Source organism: Cibotium barometz, chromosome 50 (assembly GCF_041138505.1).
Source record: "Cibotium barometz isolate CiBa-2024 chromosome 50, ASM4113850v1, whole genome shotgun sequence".
NCBI lineage: Eukaryota > Viridiplantae > Streptophyta > Polypodiopsida > Cyatheales > Cibotiaceae > Cibotium > Cibotium barometz.
Genome location: NC_141095.1, coordinates 12,831,259 through 12,850,142, shown reverse-complemented (window position 1 = coordinate 12,850,142; position 18,884 = coordinate 12,831,259). Strand labels below are relative to the sequence as shown.

Sequence of the window (18,884 nt, the reverse complement as noted above, 5' to 3'; positions counted from 1 at the left end):
ACCTACTCAGAGAAAGCTCTGTTATCAGCCTCTTTCTCTCTCTAGAGGAAGCTCTGTTATCAGACTCTATCTCTAGGTCTCTCTCTCTCTCTGTGCAAGCAGGCACCTAATGCAATCTCTCATTAGCTTTCTTTTGAGGAAAGCTCTTTGCTACCAGCTACTCAGAGGAAGCTCTGTTATCAGCCCTTCTCTCTCTCTCTAGAGGAAGCTCTGTTATCAGCCCTTCTCTCTCTCTCTAGAGGAAGCTCTGTTATCAGACTCTCTCTCTCTCTCTCTCTCTCTCTCTCTCTCTCTCTCTGCATGCAGGCACCTAATGCAATCTCTCATTTGCTTTCTTTTGAAGGTTTAGCTTTCTGTGTGTGTGTGCATGTGTGTGTGTGTGTGTATTGTGTGTGTGTGTATGGATTTGCAGCAAACTTCTTTGAAGCTTTAGCTAGCTCTCTCTCTCTCTGTCTCTGAGCAGGTATTTGCTTTTTTGCCATATTCTTAACATTCACTTTCTTTTCATTTGGGCCATCTATGGCTCTTCAGTGTGTACGCAGGCCATCATCCACTATCGAGTCCATGGCTATTTCCACAGTACAGGATGATGAAGGTTATTGGATTCCTACCGTTTTTAAGCGGTTCATGTGGATAACAATGCAGCCCAGTTTGAGGGGTGCACACAAGGTTCCTCGAAGGCACATGGCTTCCACAAGCCATCACTGGAAAGGAAGGATCTTAGAATTCAAAGTTTGCAACAAGGATGGAAAGCGGCTTGCAAAGGTGCAACATGTTTACACCTCAAGCCAAATACATCTTGAAGATGAGAACTCACCACGGTTCCCAACTAACTGTAAGTTTCAGTCCTTGTTTAATGTTTCTTTGCTTTGGAGAAATGCTTGCATGAAGACTATGTGAATATCAAGAACTCCAATGTATTCTATTGTATGCAGATGTTTTTCCTTCAACATGTGTGGAATGGCAGCCTCTAGAATGTTTTACAGGGACCTTCGAAGCATGTCATGTTGATCTAGGTAGGCTTATGTATGCTGGGGAAACAAGTTCCGAACTTGCAAATAGAGGAGTATTTTTCATTGCTGCAACATATGTTGTGCCACAGAGGGGAAGGTTTGGAGCACTTGAGCCAATTTCTCCTCCTGCACTAAATAGCCCGGAATGGCCCATTCCAGACCCCACTACAATGGAGAGCTTTCAGCGCAGGATTTTCCATGACATTCAGTCGAGCCTAAAGGCTGCATATGGATCCCACAGGATAAGTGTATCTCTTTTCATGCCTTTACATGTGTTTATTGCTATTTTCAAAGCAGGCAAGTTCCATCGCACCCCAACAATGTGGATAAGCAAAGATGGGGCCTTTGAAGCTCTAGATACATTTCTAAAAGGCGACTAGACCACCAAGGTGGCAGAACATAAGGGCGATGTAATAAAGTGCTCAGCGGTAATGTCAATGGTAAGATGCAGGTATCAGATAGGCAAGCAAAATCTAACTATGGTGTACCCTATTAGAAGGTGGAAATGCTCGCATGGTGAATGGGAGGCTTTGGACTCTGATCTCTATGCTAGGGAGGAGGTAGAACTTCATATTGAAGTTCACCCAGGAGAGGAGCATACAGTGGTAGTTAATGATGATTGGAATTTTGCTCAGTTGAGAGATCGTATTGTCATGTCCTTTAATGTAAGGAACCAATTCAAGTTTGTTGTTTCTAATCGACCCATGCGTCAAAGGTCAGAGAAACATACACTCTGTGTGTCATTGGAGCCCCCTAGGGTCCTTAGCTTGAAAGACTGTTAAGTTGCAGACTTAGGTAACATTTTGAGTGATTTTGGGCGATAATTTGTAGCGGTGTACTTCTGAATACAAAATTATTGATTGCACCATAGTCCCAATGTCCTCTGTATTTCACTGCAACTTGGATTTTAATTTTGTTAAATTTAAAATTTTTAAGTATGTTCTATAAATTTATTAAACTTTATAGTGGAATGCTTTATAAGAATAGGTTTTGCTCTATAAAGCTCATTTCATTCTTAAGATCTTGCAGTTTCTATTTCCCTTCAATACCCCGCCATGGCTTCAAGCTCTAACTCGCTACGCGCAAAACTTGAGAAAATTGGGCTCTCAGCAGGTGCAGGTGAGAACATCGCCATTTTTGAGGGGGTGATCGATATGCAAAAAACTATAGACCTTCATGCAGAGGCTTTTCAAGAGCAGGTCCAGTACATGAATGATGTAGTGGCACAATATGTCGTGCAATTGCCTGAATCCACCACTAAATGGGTTCCAGTGGACTTAATCAGGCATCTGTACCATGGTGACAAGTCGTTCCGATTCAGGCTCAACCGATTTTTGAAAGGGCTTACATCTAGCAATTATAGGGTCGAAGATGATGACACCGTTTATGAATTGCAGGTTGGTAATGTAGGCACCACCTTCCTTTCATGGGATATGACGTTAGCACTGTTTTTGCAAGAAGCCAGGGATACAGAAAAAAAGAAGGGAAAGGCAGTGAAAAAGGAAGTAGCTCTTGTGAAGGAATCCAAAGGCGAGGTGGAAGAGGTTTTCTCAGAAGAAGCTGAAGCGTCCATGGCCTTGGTGCTTCTCCAACAAGGGTCAACTGAGGATGAAGAGCCTCATCGTGACCTCGAAGGGGATGAAATTGTGGAAGAGATCCCTGAGTTGGATGTAACCACTTTGAATCCCATCATCATGGATAACAAGGAATTTCTTTTCCTTGATGACATTTGTAAATCCTTGGGGTTAAGGGAGGATGAGGCCTTAAGCATATTAGCAATTGGGTCTGGTTTCTGCAAAGAAGACACACTTGAGCAACAGCCTGCAGGTGTACAGATTGATTTTGATGACCATGATCTTACCAAAGCGCTAGCATTCCAAGGTTATGATACAGAACGTACAATTGAGGCAACTGTTTCCAATGCTCTTGTTGCTATAGAAAATGTAGCAGCAGAGTATGAAAGTGTCCCTCAAGAAGCATTTCAACCACATAAGCGCTTGCATGTAGATACATCAGTTGAGCAGCGTGGAAGCAGTATAGACATATGCAACCCACGCATTAGCCAATGTGATGATGACATTGAGGTGGGTTTAAATCAAAGTTGTGCCTTCATATTTATAAGTGAGTTATTACTAACACCTGATTTTTTTCTCTTGTAGAAAGCTTATATTTTTGACAAGTTTGCTGCACGTGGAGGTGGAGTTCGTGTGCAATCCGATGGACGAGACACCTCCCTGATTCATTACCTTCCTAGCCTCTCTCCATCATTTATTCGAGTAATCCATTTAGAGTACTCTGAGGAGGCACAAGCAGAGCTCATCAAGTGTAAAGCTCTAAGTGGGGTTCTCACCGAAGATGGGCTAGCAAATAATGCAAACAAATGTATACTTATTAGCAGGGAGGCAGCCATGTACACATTTGCAGGCAACTACACCGGCCACGTGCTAAGCCACTGTGCCACTTCAATCTCCAAAGGTGTAACCAATCCTATTATTATAGCTAATAGCCTAGGTGAGAAAACCACACAGAGTGACGAAGCTAAAGAAGCTCTCAGAAATCTTCTCAGGAACTTGTAATTTTCTTTCTATGAAATCAATACAAAATGTATACTTTTTTAATTGTAATGTTTCTAAGAAGTCTGAACCATTTCTCTTGTTTATTTGATGTGTCAGCACTGTGCCCTCTAAACTTTTGGCAGGCATGTGAATGTGTAAGAAATTTCATTGATAATGATCAAATATTTGTTCTTTGAATGTCACTTAACATCCAGCCGAAATCTGGCAGTACAAAATCTGAACAATTTTTAAAAAATCAAAATTTTTTATGTTTTTTGATATTTGTAAGCATAGTTTTCATCAAAAAAGTGCACATACTCTTGGATAGAGTCAAAAAATTAAAAAAAAATGGCTGTGCGCTACGGCGCGAATTTCAGCCTTTCAAAATGCAGGGCAGGCTTAAATTCGCGCCGTAGCGCACAGCCCATTTTTTGATCATTTTTTCACAAAAAAATGCATTGTGTGCACTTTATTTTGATGATTACTCTGCCTAGAACCATAAAAAAAAAGAAAACTGTTGCTTTTATAAAAAATGTTCTATCTAATGCCAGACTTCACCAGGTGATTTTGAGCACCAAATAACTTTTTTTTTGTCCCTGAGCTTTTCTAAGGCCTTATTGAGCTTTAAGCCTTTTTTTCGGACCGAAAATAAATTCAATATAATTTTGTTTCTGCACTATGTAAGGATCCTCTGTTCAGTGCCAACAACAATGCCACGTAAAACAAGATAATGTTTCACAATCACCTTATGAGTAATATAAATTTTGTTCCTGTTTAACTAAGGCTCTTAATACATGATCAACAGTTTCTCTCATTCAAACAACAGTACAAGAAATGAAATGTCTGCTTTTATAACAGTTGAAACAAATGAATACGTTGGTTAACGAGTCATTAACAATATCTTGTAGATTCAAAAAAATGTATTACAATGTCGAGATTACAAAAGGCACAAAGGCCGCCGCCTAAAAGATTAATCCTATCCTATAAAGCCTTCCTTATGGAGCGCTTTATCCTGACGTAAACGTAGTGCAAGTGCCATGTCAACAGGCTTTAGGGTCACCCTTTTGGCGTGAGCATGGCACAGCACCGAATCTTGAAACAGAGAGACCAAAATTGTTTCTGACGCCTCTTGGAGGGCCTCCAGTGCCGTACTCTGTACCCGAGTGACCCTGTCACTGTACTTGTCGATGACTTCTTTTACAACTCTTGCAAAGGGGGCCTTCGCCATGATGGGGTCTGTGCTCTTTTGGTACTTTCTGATTTCTCGCAGAGCCACGGTCCCTGGTTTCCATCTTCTCTTCTTGTCGGGGGGTGGTGGTGGATGCGACCTCTCTTCCCATGGTTGTCTATCATTTCTAAATTTTTTTCGTCTTTCTTGCTCGGCTGGATCTAGATTTAGTCTTCTCTTACTTGCTTCTGCCTTCTTCTTTTCTTGTTCTTGTTTTAATCTGCGTGCTTCTTGAATTCTTTGTTCCCGTCTTTCCCTCTCCCTTTGCACCTCCTGCTCCAGTCTTTCCCTCTCCCTTTGCTCCTCCTGCTCCAGTCTTTCCCTCTCCCTTTGCTCCTCTACTTGTCGTCGATCCTCATCTTCCATCTCCACCTCTTGCTGCCTGTTTGCACGTTCCTTCTTTCTCTTGACACGAATCTTTATTCTTTGTTTTTTAGGTGGAGACGGGGGCTGACGCCTCTCAAGTTCCTCATGTAGTGTTTGTGCTAAGAGCCTATCCTGCTCTTCACGATGGCTTATTTCCTCTGCTTCATAGAAGTCAGCAGCCTGTTGAAACTGCTCTTGCTCAATACACAGAAGTGCTTCCTGGTCTTCCTCAAATGCGACCCTTAGCTCCTCTTGTAGCTGCTGAGGGAATAGGGCTTGCTGTTGCTCTCTTCTTCTATGCTCCTCCTCATCAATCTGGCGTTGTTGCTCTTCCAGCACACGCTCCTGCTGCTCAGCCTCTGAGAGAGGTCGGCGGAATGGTGTACGCGTGGCTCTAAATGAGCCGGTGTCTCCAGGCTGCTTGGAGACATCCTCAATATTGTCCAGTCCTGAGAACACATCCGGCTGTACATCTTCCTGTCTGGTCTCTACCTCTCTGTCCATGCTTGTATGCTTCTTTTTGATACGTTTTTGCACTTGTTGAAATGCCTGTGCCGCGGCTACTGCGTGTATTAAGTTGTGTGCACCAGACGGTACGTTTGGGTTCTCAATTTTGCGCGCAGTGTGCTTAGTTCTAGCCATCCATTGACTTACACGACTGAATGAACGTGAAAATGTAATTTTAAAACTCACTTTCACAGGTTTATATAGTTTTTGAAAAATAACTTATTAATAAAAAAAATCTCGACATTAATAAAAAAATCTCTAACTTAAAAAAGGTTACAATTTTCTAATATGGAACCCATTTTCGACCCATACGCCTCCGCGCAGCGAACCACTCACGCATCCCATGCACGACACTTGATGCTCGCCATGCAATTGCTCGTTGCAGATTGACATTTTTTACAACCCTTCGTAGTAATGACACCTGCCCTCTTGGTTTCTGTTGGCGTCGACCTCCCAAACTGCGATAAAACCAATTAAACATCTCATGCAAGGCATTACTTTTTTCCTTACCACCTCCACCATGTCGCGTGTTCTTAAAGTATGCTGCCTTAGCTTGATAATGAGAGCGCTCCATTCCTTGGGTGCTCCAAATTGCCATTGGACCATATTCGTCGAGAAAAAACTGTGCGTGGGCAAATATAATGTGCTGCAACAAAGATCATATCAGAATTTTACTATTTGGCGATTAATATCAGTAAATAGATAGAAAGGTAAATACCATATAGTGGGTGATATGTGTTTCTCCCCATGCATCAACCATTTGCTGAGTAAATGTATGTATTGCAGTCTTCAAGTTTGCAATCTCCTCGGCAACAAGTGGAGCCTTTTCTAGCAATTGAATCATTTTGTCAAGTGACTCCCACAGCCTTGCCCGCTTGAGACCAAGCTCTGCATTATTCCCACGATAAGTGGTGCATTCACAAATGGCCTTCCATAATTCATATTTTGTGTGACTATTGTACCCCTCGTAATTTGAGAGAAGGTGTCTTGCTTTGGACCCACCCATGCATATTTTGTTTGGATTATCCTGACCCGGTCCTGACTTTTTAGTATCCTTAGTCAGCTTTACAGCACCACCATGAAGCCCCACACTTGAAAGGACATCTTCCAGCTTACTGATGCATTCATTGCGAAGATGTTCAGGCTCCATATTCCATGCATAATTGATATGTAACTTCAGTAATTTGTCCATTATGCGTAACCTAGCATGAAGCGTGCAAATATGAACACGGGAAAGTGGAATCTCTAATATAGGGCTCCATGAGATATCTTCTTGATCACGATTAGGCGGACAATTGGTATTACAATTCATGATGCCATTAACCCATTGCATAGGTTTCTTTGGATCTTTGTTTTGCGTTGCACTCATTGAAGTTGGTTGTACATTTTTCTTGCCCTTTGCATGAGATTTGGTAGTCTTGGTGGCTGCAACCTTGCCTGAAGCTTTGCCGCGATCAATATACTCTGATTTTGAATGGCAGCAATAAATACATGGAAAAAAAGTATTTGCTCCTAGCTTGCATCCCAGCATACACTTCAATGTCTTTAAATCACCTGCCATGTGCCACTCAACTGTAAATGTTCCTGCATCTTCCACATGCAAAGTTTCTCCTTTTGATTGCAATGATATGACATTTGGGATGCCTGTTCGGGTAAGGTACCATCGCAATGTATCATTTGTCTCCTGTGGAAGCTCAAATGCTGCCAACCACCATATATTCTTTTCTGATTGCACTCCATAGTAATCTTTTCCCTGAGATTGACTTCCCTTGTTGGAATTTGAGGCTTGTGCACTACAGTCAAGAAGATTATCATCCTGTTCCAGATTTCCTTTCATAGCCCTGTTCATAAGTGTTAGGCTGACTCTTTCTAATTTTCGTCCTTTTACAATTTGACACTCATCAAGCTTTAACACAAACACAGCCTGACCTTGGCACTCCTCAATGCTTAGACCATAATAAGAAATCATAGCTCTTTGAAGGGTCCTTAAATCAATAAAGACATTGTTGTACTTGTTGTATTCAAATACCTTTGTAGTACATACAGGCAGAGCATCCTCCACATGACGGTAGCCACCTAACATGGTCGCAATTTCTGAGTTTGCACTTTTTCTTGCCATGGGTCGAAGAAAACCTTTAGCACAATGACCTAGTGTAAACGCCCTGTAGATGGCTTCATATCCCTTCCTACTGACACCAGCACTATCACATGCATCCATAATCTGTATGGGGCTTACCATATTTTGCAGCTCTCCAGAAATTCTGTTTCGGATTTGCTTAGATATTTTGCATGTGGGATCTTCTAGCAGCTTATATATGTCTGATAACTTAACAACATGTTTCAATATGCCTGCTCTACATTCCTCAGCACCACCTTCATATCCCATCATATCCCCAGCAATATCTCTACATGGAACATAAATACAAAATAACATCAATATGTTTCACAAAACAGAAAGGCCTGCAAAATAATGGCAAGAATAGAAGTTACCTTGTTGCTCGTACACGTTGTTTTCTTGCTCCACTTAGGATTGCCAAGGTTTCTAGGGACTGACGCTTTCTTTTCCGTTGTCAAAAGCCTACTGGAAGCTTCTTCAGGCTTGCAAGATGTCGTTGCTTGTTTCGTGCATCCTGTTTGGCTGCATTCACCTTGTCCCGTTCATTATCAAAGGCCTGCTTAAGCAAAAAGTTGTTCTGCTGGAGCTCCTGATTCTGAGTTTTCAAGTTGTTCACCACTTCTTCAAGCCTATCAATGTCCTTCTTGTGTTGCTTCTGCAACTCAAGCCATAAGCCTCGGAAATGCAGTCTTGAATGCGATTCCTGAGCTGCAACAAAAGAAAGCCTCCTACAGTAGCCAAATAGACCATTAGCTCCATCACCTACATAACTAAGAAATGTAGTGATATTAACAAAATGAGGTGGAGCATTGGTGAGCGGGTCAATAGGGTATATGAATCCATTCGTCCAGAGGTCAATACATTTTCGCCCTTGTGATCGAAGAGTACCCAATGGCACATCGGTCACACCACTTGATTTTGTGCTGCGGATTGTAGCATACTCAGCAGCCAAATCTACATGTAACCTGAACTTTGGGGCTCTGTTAGATATATCTTCAAGTGGCATTTTCTTTAGGGTTAGGCAATGCTGAAAAGACCTTCTAGTAGAACACAATGCAAGAGTGAGGATAGGGTATTCTGAGGAGAGTGCAATGAAGTTTTGCTGTAAAAAATATTAGAAGGTCATAGATCTTCTGATTAGGTAATAGGAGAAAGGACAAGGAAGATGGCAAGAGGCATAGAAAATGGTAGATTGAGGTTTTGCAGCATAATGCAGTAGAGAGAGAGAGAGAGAGATGTAGATTGCAGACAGAAGTAGGGGATATGTATGGTAAACAATGCAAGAATGGAAAATGGTAAGCTTTGAAGCTATGGAGGTTGACAGAGGGATTTTCTGCACTTCAATGGGGGAAAGACATGAGAGAGAGAGAGAGAGAGAGAGAGAGCAGAAAATGATAAAAAGATGAGGCATGGAGGATGAGAGAGTGTGAGATATCTGCATTTGGAAGTTCAGAGGTTATGGAAGCTTACTAATCAGAGATGCAGAGCCATGGCACACCCAAATGTGAGAAAGGGGAAGAGAGAGAGTGGTAGAGAAACGAGGGCGTCTTAGAGAGAGAATGTAGAGAGAGAAAGTGGGGGGGGGAGCTAAACGTGGAGGGAAGAGAGGAGGGAAGGCTTTCCAGCCATTTTGAATTTGGGGAAACCAAAAAGTTACCCCCATTTTAGCTCAAGCAAATATATATTTAAAAAAATAGAAATTCAAATAATGAATGCATAAAGATCCCCTTGTCAGGCCTAGTCAAAGTATGCTTAGAGTCCTTAAGCAAAAGTACTTAAAAACATAATATGGCAGCTTAAAGGGCCCCCATAGACCTCAACCTTCCCCTAATGTCTTGTAGTCCTCAAAACAGTCCGTTTCCCTTGGGGGGAAGGGGCAAAAGCCTATTTGCTTGTGGAGGAAAGGGTGAGGGCTTTATCCCACATACTCACTTTACTCCTTGGGGAGTGGGCTACATATAGGGCACAACTTCCCATAAGCTCTCACTTGAGAGAAAGCTATGGAGGCTCACTCTCCTATATATATATATCAAAGACCAAGACCGAGGCCGAGGCCGGCGGGGCCGGGGTCGTGGGTCGATTGGGGTTCTTTCTTTTCAAAAATTTTTTCTCCAATTAGAAAATCTTTCCTCTCTACACGTTCGGTTCTTTCTTTGAAAATAAAATTTAATTTTTTCTTTTTTTTTGTTTTTTATATTTTTTATTTTTTTTATTTTTTTTTTGAGATAAGTTTTCTAGGGTTCCTTTACGGTTCAGCCTTTAGCCTTGGCCGCCACGCAGTTCAGACGCAGCACAGGTCTGGGGATTCAGAAATCCCCCCTCACACACAAAAAACCAGAAAACAGAATGCACGCCCACACGCGGAGCGAAAATATAACAAAAGAAACAGAAATGCAACAGACAGATTGCAGAAACAGATTGCAAAACACAGAAATACCTTAACAACAAACACATAGTCGCTTTCCTACAGTGTAGATTAAACTTCACGCAGCAGCCGAGCTGCAAACTGGAGCTTGGTGCACGGCAACTCCCTGGCAGCGGCGCCAAAAATGTGCGCTTTTGCCGCACAGGTCATAGCTGGGGACTTGCCGGACACCGTATGCGAGCCACGAATGGCTGCAAGCATACAACCAGGAAGGCAAGCTCAAAACAGAATGCAAAAGGTGTGTCACTCACCGCTTAACTGCCACCTTGAAGGATTCCCGCGCCGCAGTCGTGAAGGAGGAGCCGCCGTCGCGCCGCTCTACAGCCTCTCCGCCGCCGTGCCGCTACACAGTGCTCGATCGCTCTCTCACTCTCTCTCTCTCTCTCTCTCACACACGCAAGAGAAGGAAACCAAAGAGATAAGGCAAGAGCACTCTTGTATTCACAACACATGAGAATGAGGATTTTAGGGTTATATTTGACTCTTATAGGTGACTTGGCCGTTCACACTTGGGCGCCCATACATGGCCGGCCGACCCTAACCCTTATCCTACTGATATCCAAGGTGCGCCTCATTGTCAAAACTCAAGAGCTAAATAATAGAGTTGATGTTGAAATCCAAGAGCCAATCACGAGACTAATATAGTAGCTGTCATATACTAGGCCTGAGGGACATATTCAAGAGCATAGGGAAGACAGGTCATCAAGTTCTAATAGATATCCAAGTACATGCGACGAAGGACAACAAATAAATGATCTTGATGCTATAGAAGAACGAGACATAATTTGACCAATTGGTTCAAAATTTCTTAAGTGATATTGCATTACTTGAAATTGATCTTTTTGGGACCATGGATCTAGCCAAGAATGATAGAATAGATGATGATCTATGACTTTGCAATATTAGTATACATATGCAATGTTTCATTGCTATCTCATCGTTGTTGACTCTCTTGCACAACATCGTTTATTCACAATTACTCCCTCGTGTGCAGCAATATTAGAATATAGTGATATTTTTTATTTTTCACATTGAAATACACATTTTTAATATCCCAGATTAGCTCAAAAGGACAAAAGCTGGTAATTTTAAGTGTAAAAATGAGGAGGCTTTTTTCAAAAAACAAATCTTGTATTTTTACCGACACTGATACTAACGTCTATATCAACACCTATACCAACACTCATAGCGGTGCCCGTAAATTGGCATCCCTTGCCATGCTTTATCACCGCATATATTAGCGCTCATCATCATTTGTGCCAATATCTGACTGTTGGTACACCCAACGATCAATACTTTACTCATTCTCATCGATCTAATTTGAGTGTTGTGCTTCAATCTATGTCTTCTTGCTTGTTGCTGCATCTATGTGTGTTTTGGTTCTTTTATCTCTACTCCAATAATTGGTATTAGAGAACTTGTCTTGGCTCTCACCCCCTTGTCATGTTCTCCTAGAGTTTCTCTTTTAATTATCTCATATTGAGCTATCCTCTTAAGTGGAGAAGGTATACTCTATATTGTATAGTTATCTACATTAACGAGGTTTTTGCACATTTCAAAGCGTTTTATGTGCATTTCAGGACTTGTTCGCATGCTTTAAGGTTTCCATATGCATCCCGAGGGAGTGTGAGTGTTGAGGTAAATTTTATATCATACATTGCATTCGGCACATATATTCTAAAGCAAATCTTTTGCCAATCTCATAACATGGCAATATGCCTACATATCATAGAGCACATGGCTAGTGGTAGTAGTAAACTAAAATTTTCCTCCATGGAAAGTCAATAAAGAAGGGTCATGTGATACTAGCTTTTCTTGTACCCCTAGAAAGTACAAATTCAAGAACATAGATGTGTGCCTTAAGCCTAGAAAGTACAAATTCAAGAACATAGATGTGTGCCTTAAGCCTCTAATCATGCCCTGGATGCATTTTTCCCATTTGCTTAATTTATATTCAACCATAGACGTCCCGAATAATTTAGGCACTCACCACAAAGGTTGTGCTAGATTTAGTAATGCACTTGAATGTGTGATAGACATCTCTATATTGTGAGCTCCTTCTTCAGGAGATGATACGGAGAGAGTCTTGCATACTGCTGAGTCATGTATACAGTAGCTAATCTTGGGCATGTGGGGCAAAAGCTTGTATATATGTATGGAGCTAATTTTGGGGGAGCCGATGGGAGGACTAGTGTGGACATGGACGGAATTTGGACCAATTGGCACTCAGTCATCGGAGGACAATTGTAAGGAGCTAATCGAATTGAAAAGTTAAATGTCGTGGTGTTGCGGAGCAAAGGATGTAGTTTTTCTCTTTGCATTGGAAGGCTAATCTTGGGTTTCTTTAATCCTGGATCGGATTGCAGAGCTAGAAAGTCTACGTTTTTGCGTAATGTGTGGAGATGCTAAGGTGGCTGCAGCAGCTGGGCATGTGAACGCTGCTGCTTGTCGAATTACGCCATTTAATCATCATGAGACAGAGGAGACCACTTTAGGCATTGTCTGCCATTCTGCTTACTCTACTAGTTAGATGTGTTGTGGAAGTCTAGCAGCGTCCGGCCCGCCTTCAAGCGTTTCTTTGCAATTAACAATTAGATGTGAGAAAGGTTATTAGCAGGAAGCTGGCAGGGCAAATTGACAGACTTGATCAGGAGACGGTAATAAAATTAAAACATCCTAATTATTTAAACTTGTAATGCTCATTTGCTGATCGCACCACCATAATAAATTATCTGTTTCAAGTAGGTGGCGAATCAGAGAAGCCTACGACGAGAACCGCGATACGTCACCAATATTCATGCAGAACGAGCTCTCAGAGATGAGAGACGCATTAAGCATTAAATTAGAGCAAGAGTACTACTCGAGAGCTTGGGGGGCCAGTAGAGGGGGTGGTCTAGTGTAGCCAAACCTCCTGAAGATATCAAGTTGCTGAAAGTACGGAGACATCCGTCGTAGGTCCAAGCTCCGTCCAGCAGAGCGCCTTTATGAGCTTGGTACAATGCGCCGATCCACTGAGAACAGCCAACTAGATTGTAGCACTGTTCGAAAAAAACTATTTTCCCAAAAAGTAAAAAACCTTCATCTAAAAATTGTGAAATTATTTATAAACAAAATTTTCAAATTTTGAAGGTTTTTGTTCTACAACCCCTAAAAATCTGCAGGTTTTTATACCCTTAAGTTTCAAATTTGAAGGTAATTTTAAAAATCTGCAGGTGCAAATTACACTATACTCGGGTTTTTTCGAACACTGGATTGTAGTCAGCTAGATTGTAGTCAGACTATAGATTGTAGTCAACTACAACCACAAGCCATATGACACTGCCAGCTTCTTGCCACAACATTAATAGCTATGCTTCCTACAACAACTGGTACTTTTAAGTTAGCTTCCTACATTAATAGCTATGTTTCCTACATTAATAGCTATGCTTCCTACAACAACTGGTACTTTTAAGTTAGCTTCCTACATTAATAGCTATGTTTCCTACATTAAAGGTTGCTAGCTTCCTACATTAAAGGTAGCTAGCTTCCTATACAACAACCGGTACTTTAGAAACCCAACTTGGATTTAAAGAGAGTCTCAATTTTTGGCACGCATCCACATGGACACTCAACATGCAAAATCTGTGTAAATGTCCTTACCGCCTTGAGAATAGGAAGACATTGCACTTGGTTACCAAAACATTACGATATCAATTGTCTCTCTTTGCAAGCACTACACAAGCCAAATGACACCGCTAGCTTGCACATATTTCAAAGCAAAAGTCCAACCACTCATCATAATGCTCATAAATCTTACCTACATGAATAGCTATGCTTACTTAAAAGTTCTTTTTCTTTGTGTGCAAAGATTTCCTACCATGAATAACTTCGCAATCCAAAAACATTGCAATCCTCATAGCAGTATAAGTAGATTCAATCTCCCTCTAATTAACGTGGATTTACATTCGCTCTTTCTCTCTTCGAACCCTTTGATTTCAGAGCCGTTCCCACATGGGCACTCAACCCGCAAAATTCATTTAAATGTTGCTACAGCCTTGAGAATACAAAGATAACACAGAAAGTCTATTATTAGTATAATAACCAAAAGATTACAATATCATTTCCGTTCTCAAGCACCACACAACTACATGATGCTAGGTTACATGTGTCTAAAATCAAATATCTAAACCACTCACAAGGCTTTCATAAATACAAACCATACTAATAGCTAAGCTTGCTCAAAAGTAAGCTTACCATGAATAACTCCACAATCTAAGACATCCATCTCCACAATCTAAGACATCCATCTCTACAACACAAATGGAGGCCTACGAGGCATGATTGATGAAGCGAGGAGCCGAGCGTGTTTAGCCAAGCTATCAGCATGGTTGTCAGGACTATGGTCCTACGGAAGTCGAGAACCCTAGCATAAGTTAATAGCTTTCAGAGTCTCGAGAGTATTATTAGTGCTAGTGGGGTTCAGGGGTTAATGGGCATTAGGGCTTGGTCGATGTGTGTACACATCTAAGTTAGCACGGCTCTTAAGTAAGGTGGGCGGCCGGGCTACGAGGTGTGGACACAGGCCAGGGTTTTGGTATAAAACCCAACGAGAAACCCTAACTCGTCATTATATGGTTGGGAGGTGAACCGACTTCCACCCTCTCTTCTTCTCCACGCCTAGGCTATGGCAGCTTGAGGAAGACGCAGCCGTAGCGGAGGCGTTACAATGGTAAATGCCAAGGTAGACTATTGCTTAGCACAATAGCGGCGCCAGTACACACAACACAATAGAGGCCTACCCATGCATGATTGACAACCTAGTAGTTGGGTGTGCTCTGCATCGCTATTATCAGAATAGCAAATGGGCCATGAGCCGATCAAGCAGTGGGGCTGTAGCCAGGCCACCTAGATCCCTCAATCAAGAGAATAGAGAGCTTGATGAATATGTTTTGATCTAAGTAGGAGAGTAAGGTTGAGTGTAGATGGATGGTGACAAAGAAGTTCGAAGGTGGGTTGAATGAGACGAGAAGACGGAGCATATATCATTAAGCAGAGGAAGAGGATATCATTGAAAAATAATCCATCATTTCTTATATTAAGAATAGAAGTATATGTACTAGATGCCTCACATTTCATTATCAGCCACCTAGATCCATACCCCTCCCATGGCCATTCCAAGGTCAACAAAGAGATTTAATACATTACTAGTGGTGGACTTTGCATCATGATCATCACCACAATCAATAATATCATCATCCCCAACAATGTCATCATGTGGTGCATTTATGCATGCGACACCTTCACCTACATTGGGGTAGGTGGTAACTCATACTCTATATCTTCCATTTACTCATCCAGATGTGCATCTTGTGGTGCATTTATGCATGCGACACCTTCACCTACATTGGGGTAGGTGGTAACTCATACTCATCCAGATGTGCATCTTGCACTGCCATCTCTTTGATAAAAGCTCCTCAATGTCTTCATCTTGGAAAAAAGCCTTTGAATGAGAAGCAACTTGTAAGAGATAACACCACTTCCTAGCATGCATGTCCAATTAAAGCACAACCTATCAACAAGGAGGGGGACCGAGTATTGAGCATCAACATATAATGTAAATAATGGTGTACATGTCCAATTAAAGCACAATCTATTAACTAGGAGTGGGATTGAGTGTTAAGCATGAATATATGATGTAAATAATGGCACTATACATGTTTAAAATGTTAAGGTGGTATGAGGAGTCCTTATCCTGTTACTAGAACTTCATTGAGTCTATTGCCATAATCACACTTGGATGCCTTCTCACAGTTGCTTGAGGAACACCACACAACACATTTGACATCCAATAAGAAATTTCCAACCTGAATGATATTCTCAATCATGCCATACTAATTAAGCATTCTCCCATCCACTTGTCCAAAACTTTCCATGACCATAATCTTGTGCATTTCTCTCAAAGCATTAAGCGCACTAATCTTAATGCATTGTGCATTAATGCATAAATGCTTGCATGAATAATGCATGAATGTATAAGCATTAAGCTTAATACATGAACACATAAGCTTAAGCATGCATAATGCATTAAGCCTATGCAATAAGCTTAATACATTCATGTATTCATTGCCAGGATGTCCTGCCGATGGTGCATCATGGCACTCAAATAGGATCCTTAACTTAATTTCCGGCACATCCGGCACGCAAGCCTTATCATTTCGGAATAAAAGACCATTCCGAAGAAAAAATTGGTTGGATTTTCCTTTCACCAGGTTTTGATCTACTTCAAAGTTGGACCCTGATTTTGCCAAATTCTAATATTTTCCAAAGAAAATATCTGTGCTGCATTTTTCCCTGAGTGAATCGTACAAGTTAGAAGTAATCTCAGTGAAGCAAAGCTCATTAACTTCACCGATTCGACTCAATGCATCAGCAATGCGATTTAAGCTACCCTTTCTGTATTTAATCATAAAATCGAAATCTTGCATCAACTCAGCCCATCTTGCTTTTCTACCCTTCAAGTCCGGTTGATCACAAATATACTGTAAAGATTGATGATCTGTTAAGACCATAAACTGAGACCCGTAAAGATACTGCCTCCATGCCTTTAAAGCATAAATGATTGCATACAACTCTTTCTCCTGAACTGGATACCTAGTCTGTGCATCATTGAGTTTCTTACTCTCGAAGGCCACAGGCTTCCCATCTTGGAACAAAGCTGCGCCTACCGCAAAATCACTAGCATCAGTCTCAACAATGTAAGGTCTGCTAAGATCTGGCAAAGCTAACACAGGAGCATCTCGAACTTTATTTTTCAAAATTTCAAAAGCCTCCTGTAGCTTATCATTCCAACAAATTGGAGAATTGGACTTTTTATTTTTACCTTTAAGAAGATTGGTAAAAGGTACAGTCAACTTCGAATAATCTTTAACAGATTTTCGAATAAATACCACAAAACCTAAGAAAGATCTTAGCTGTTTGACCGTACGCGGAACTGGCCATTCCAAAACCTTTTGGATCCGATCCAAGTCTATACTTAAGCCATCTCGACAGATTTTATGACCTAAATATAACAATTCCTTTTGAAAGAAATCACACTTAGATAATTTACAATACAGCTTTTCCTTCCTGAGCCTTCCTAGAACTCTGCCAACTTTTCCACCAGGTCTGGTTTGTTTATTAATTAGGGGAGAGCTTTGTGATCTACACGAAATTCAAACATCTTACCCAGCAAGTAGTGCCTGAATTTTTTGATGGAGTAAATCATTCCCAATGACTCCTCTATGGTTTAGTTTTTTTCGGTCTAGACAGCCTCTTGCTTGCATAGTACGTTGGTCTATACCATCCCTCCTATGCTTCTCACATCTCAGATCACTTCCACTGGCTACATGAGAGGTGTCGACCAAACACATGGAACACTAGGTCATTGTTGGGCTACTAGAAGATGGGAGCTGCTCTGACAGTATCTTTTTAAGATTGTGGAATGCCTCTTGAGAGGATCCAGACCAAACATATTCTACATCCTTCACCATCAAGCTGTACAAGGGCACTGCCACATTAGCTAAGAACCTCATGAATCTGCTATTCCATTTGATTAGCCCTAGGAACTTTGCAAGATCTTTCGCATTCTTGGGAGACTGTAGCTTCACAATGACTGCAACCTTGGCCAAATCTACTGCAAGCCCTTATGCAAACACTATATATCCCAAGAGAGATCCACTGGTTATAGTGAAGGCACACTTGGCTAGATTTAGGCTTAATTTGGCCCTCCTTCACTTTTCAAGGAACATTGTGAGGTTCAATGATCTTCAATCCTTAGTGAAGATATCTATATTAGCCTCGCAAGTCAATGTAATTTTTTCAATCCTCACCACAAGTGGCTACGTCAATAACGGAGCAGTTCAATAAGAGTCTATATGACTCTATTCTTGTACTTCATGTATATTTGCTTTATAAGAGTACTTAAATTTACAAAAATAACATAAAAAGCACATGGGTAGAAGAAAGCAGGAACAGGTCCTACTCAACAACATTTGACGAATCCTGCCACACAAAGGGACATCATCGAAGGCCAAATGATGAATGTCGCTTTGATAAATCAAATGAGAAACTGAGAATCACCATCTCATTTTGATGATTAAGTCTACGTTCCTCTGGATCCTTTCTTCTCTTCTCTCCCAATATTAACATCTATTAGTATCCCCACTAACACAAATCATATGTAACCTTGCTTATGATTGCCAAAAACAAACTGAGCAAAAAAAAAAATCTCACACAAATATACAATCATTTACTAAAAACCCCACCCCTCGTTAGGAATTCTCACTAAACCCCTAACCTTTTCATTCACTTACTAACCTTTCTCATTCCTACGGAGGGACAAAGACCATTGAATGTCACTCACCATCAAAGCCATCGACAAAGCTTGTCCATTCTCCCCACACAAAGGTCTTCAACGCGATCACGAGGACGCGATCACCATTAGCAAGGGGGGATGTTAACCCAATTTTAGGGTTAACAAGATCTACCGCCATTATCTTACATCAAGGAGTCACGATAGATAAACAAAAGGATCATACACTCAAGATATGAAGCAATAGTTTCCAAAGCTACAATGTGGATGGGCGCTCGTAATGGTGGGGTCATACACTCAAGACATGAAGCAATAGTGTCCAAAGCTACAATGTGGACGGCCCGT

At 41.3% G+C, this 18,884-nt stretch overlaps 2 protein-coding genes across 2 annotated transcripts; both read left to right on the top strand.

Annotated features, from left to right (window-relative positions):
* The first annotated feature begins 373 nt into the window (after positions 1–373).
* LOC147609814 (uncharacterized) lies at positions 374–1,854 on the top strand. The gene is made up of 2 exons (XM_086787269.1): positions 374–835; positions 936–1,854. The coding sequence occupies exons 1-2, from the start codon at positions 520–522 to the stop codon at positions 1,391–1,393; spliced, it is 774 nt and encodes a 257-aa protein (XP_086643395.1). The 5' UTR covers positions 374–519; the 3' UTR covers positions 1,394–1,854.
* Positions 1,855–2,068: 214 nt separating this feature from the next.
* Positions 2,069–3,589, top strand: LOC147609813 (uncharacterized). Its single transcript, XM_086787210.1, has 2 exons — positions 2,069–3,097; positions 3,173–3,589. Exons 1-2 carry the CDS (start codon positions 2,069–2,071, stop codon positions 3,587–3,589), a joined length of 1,446 nt encoding a protein of 481 aa, XP_086643336.1.
* The last annotated feature ends 15,295 nt before the right edge of the window (positions 3,590–18,884 follow it).

What these genes read in the sequence shown, in the direction of transcription:
- LOC147609814 (XM_086787269.1), top strand. Translation starts at nt 520, where the DNA reads ATGGCTCTTCAGTGTGTACGCAGGCCATCATCCACTATCGAGTCCATG. An exon ending in ACCACGGTTCCCAACTAACT is followed by an intron (nt 836 to 935) that starts GTAAGTTTCAGT and finishes TATTGTATGCAG; the next exon opens with ATGTTTTTCCTTCAACATGT.
- LOC147609813 (XM_086787210.1), top strand. Translation starts at nt 2,069, where the DNA reads ATGGCTTCAAGCTCTAACTCGCTACGCGCAAAACTTGAGAAAATTGGG. An exon ending in AATGTGATGATGACATTGAG is followed by an intron (nt 3,098 to 3,172) that starts GTGGGTTTAAAT and finishes TTTCTCTTGTAG; the next exon opens with AAAGCTTATATTTTTGACAA.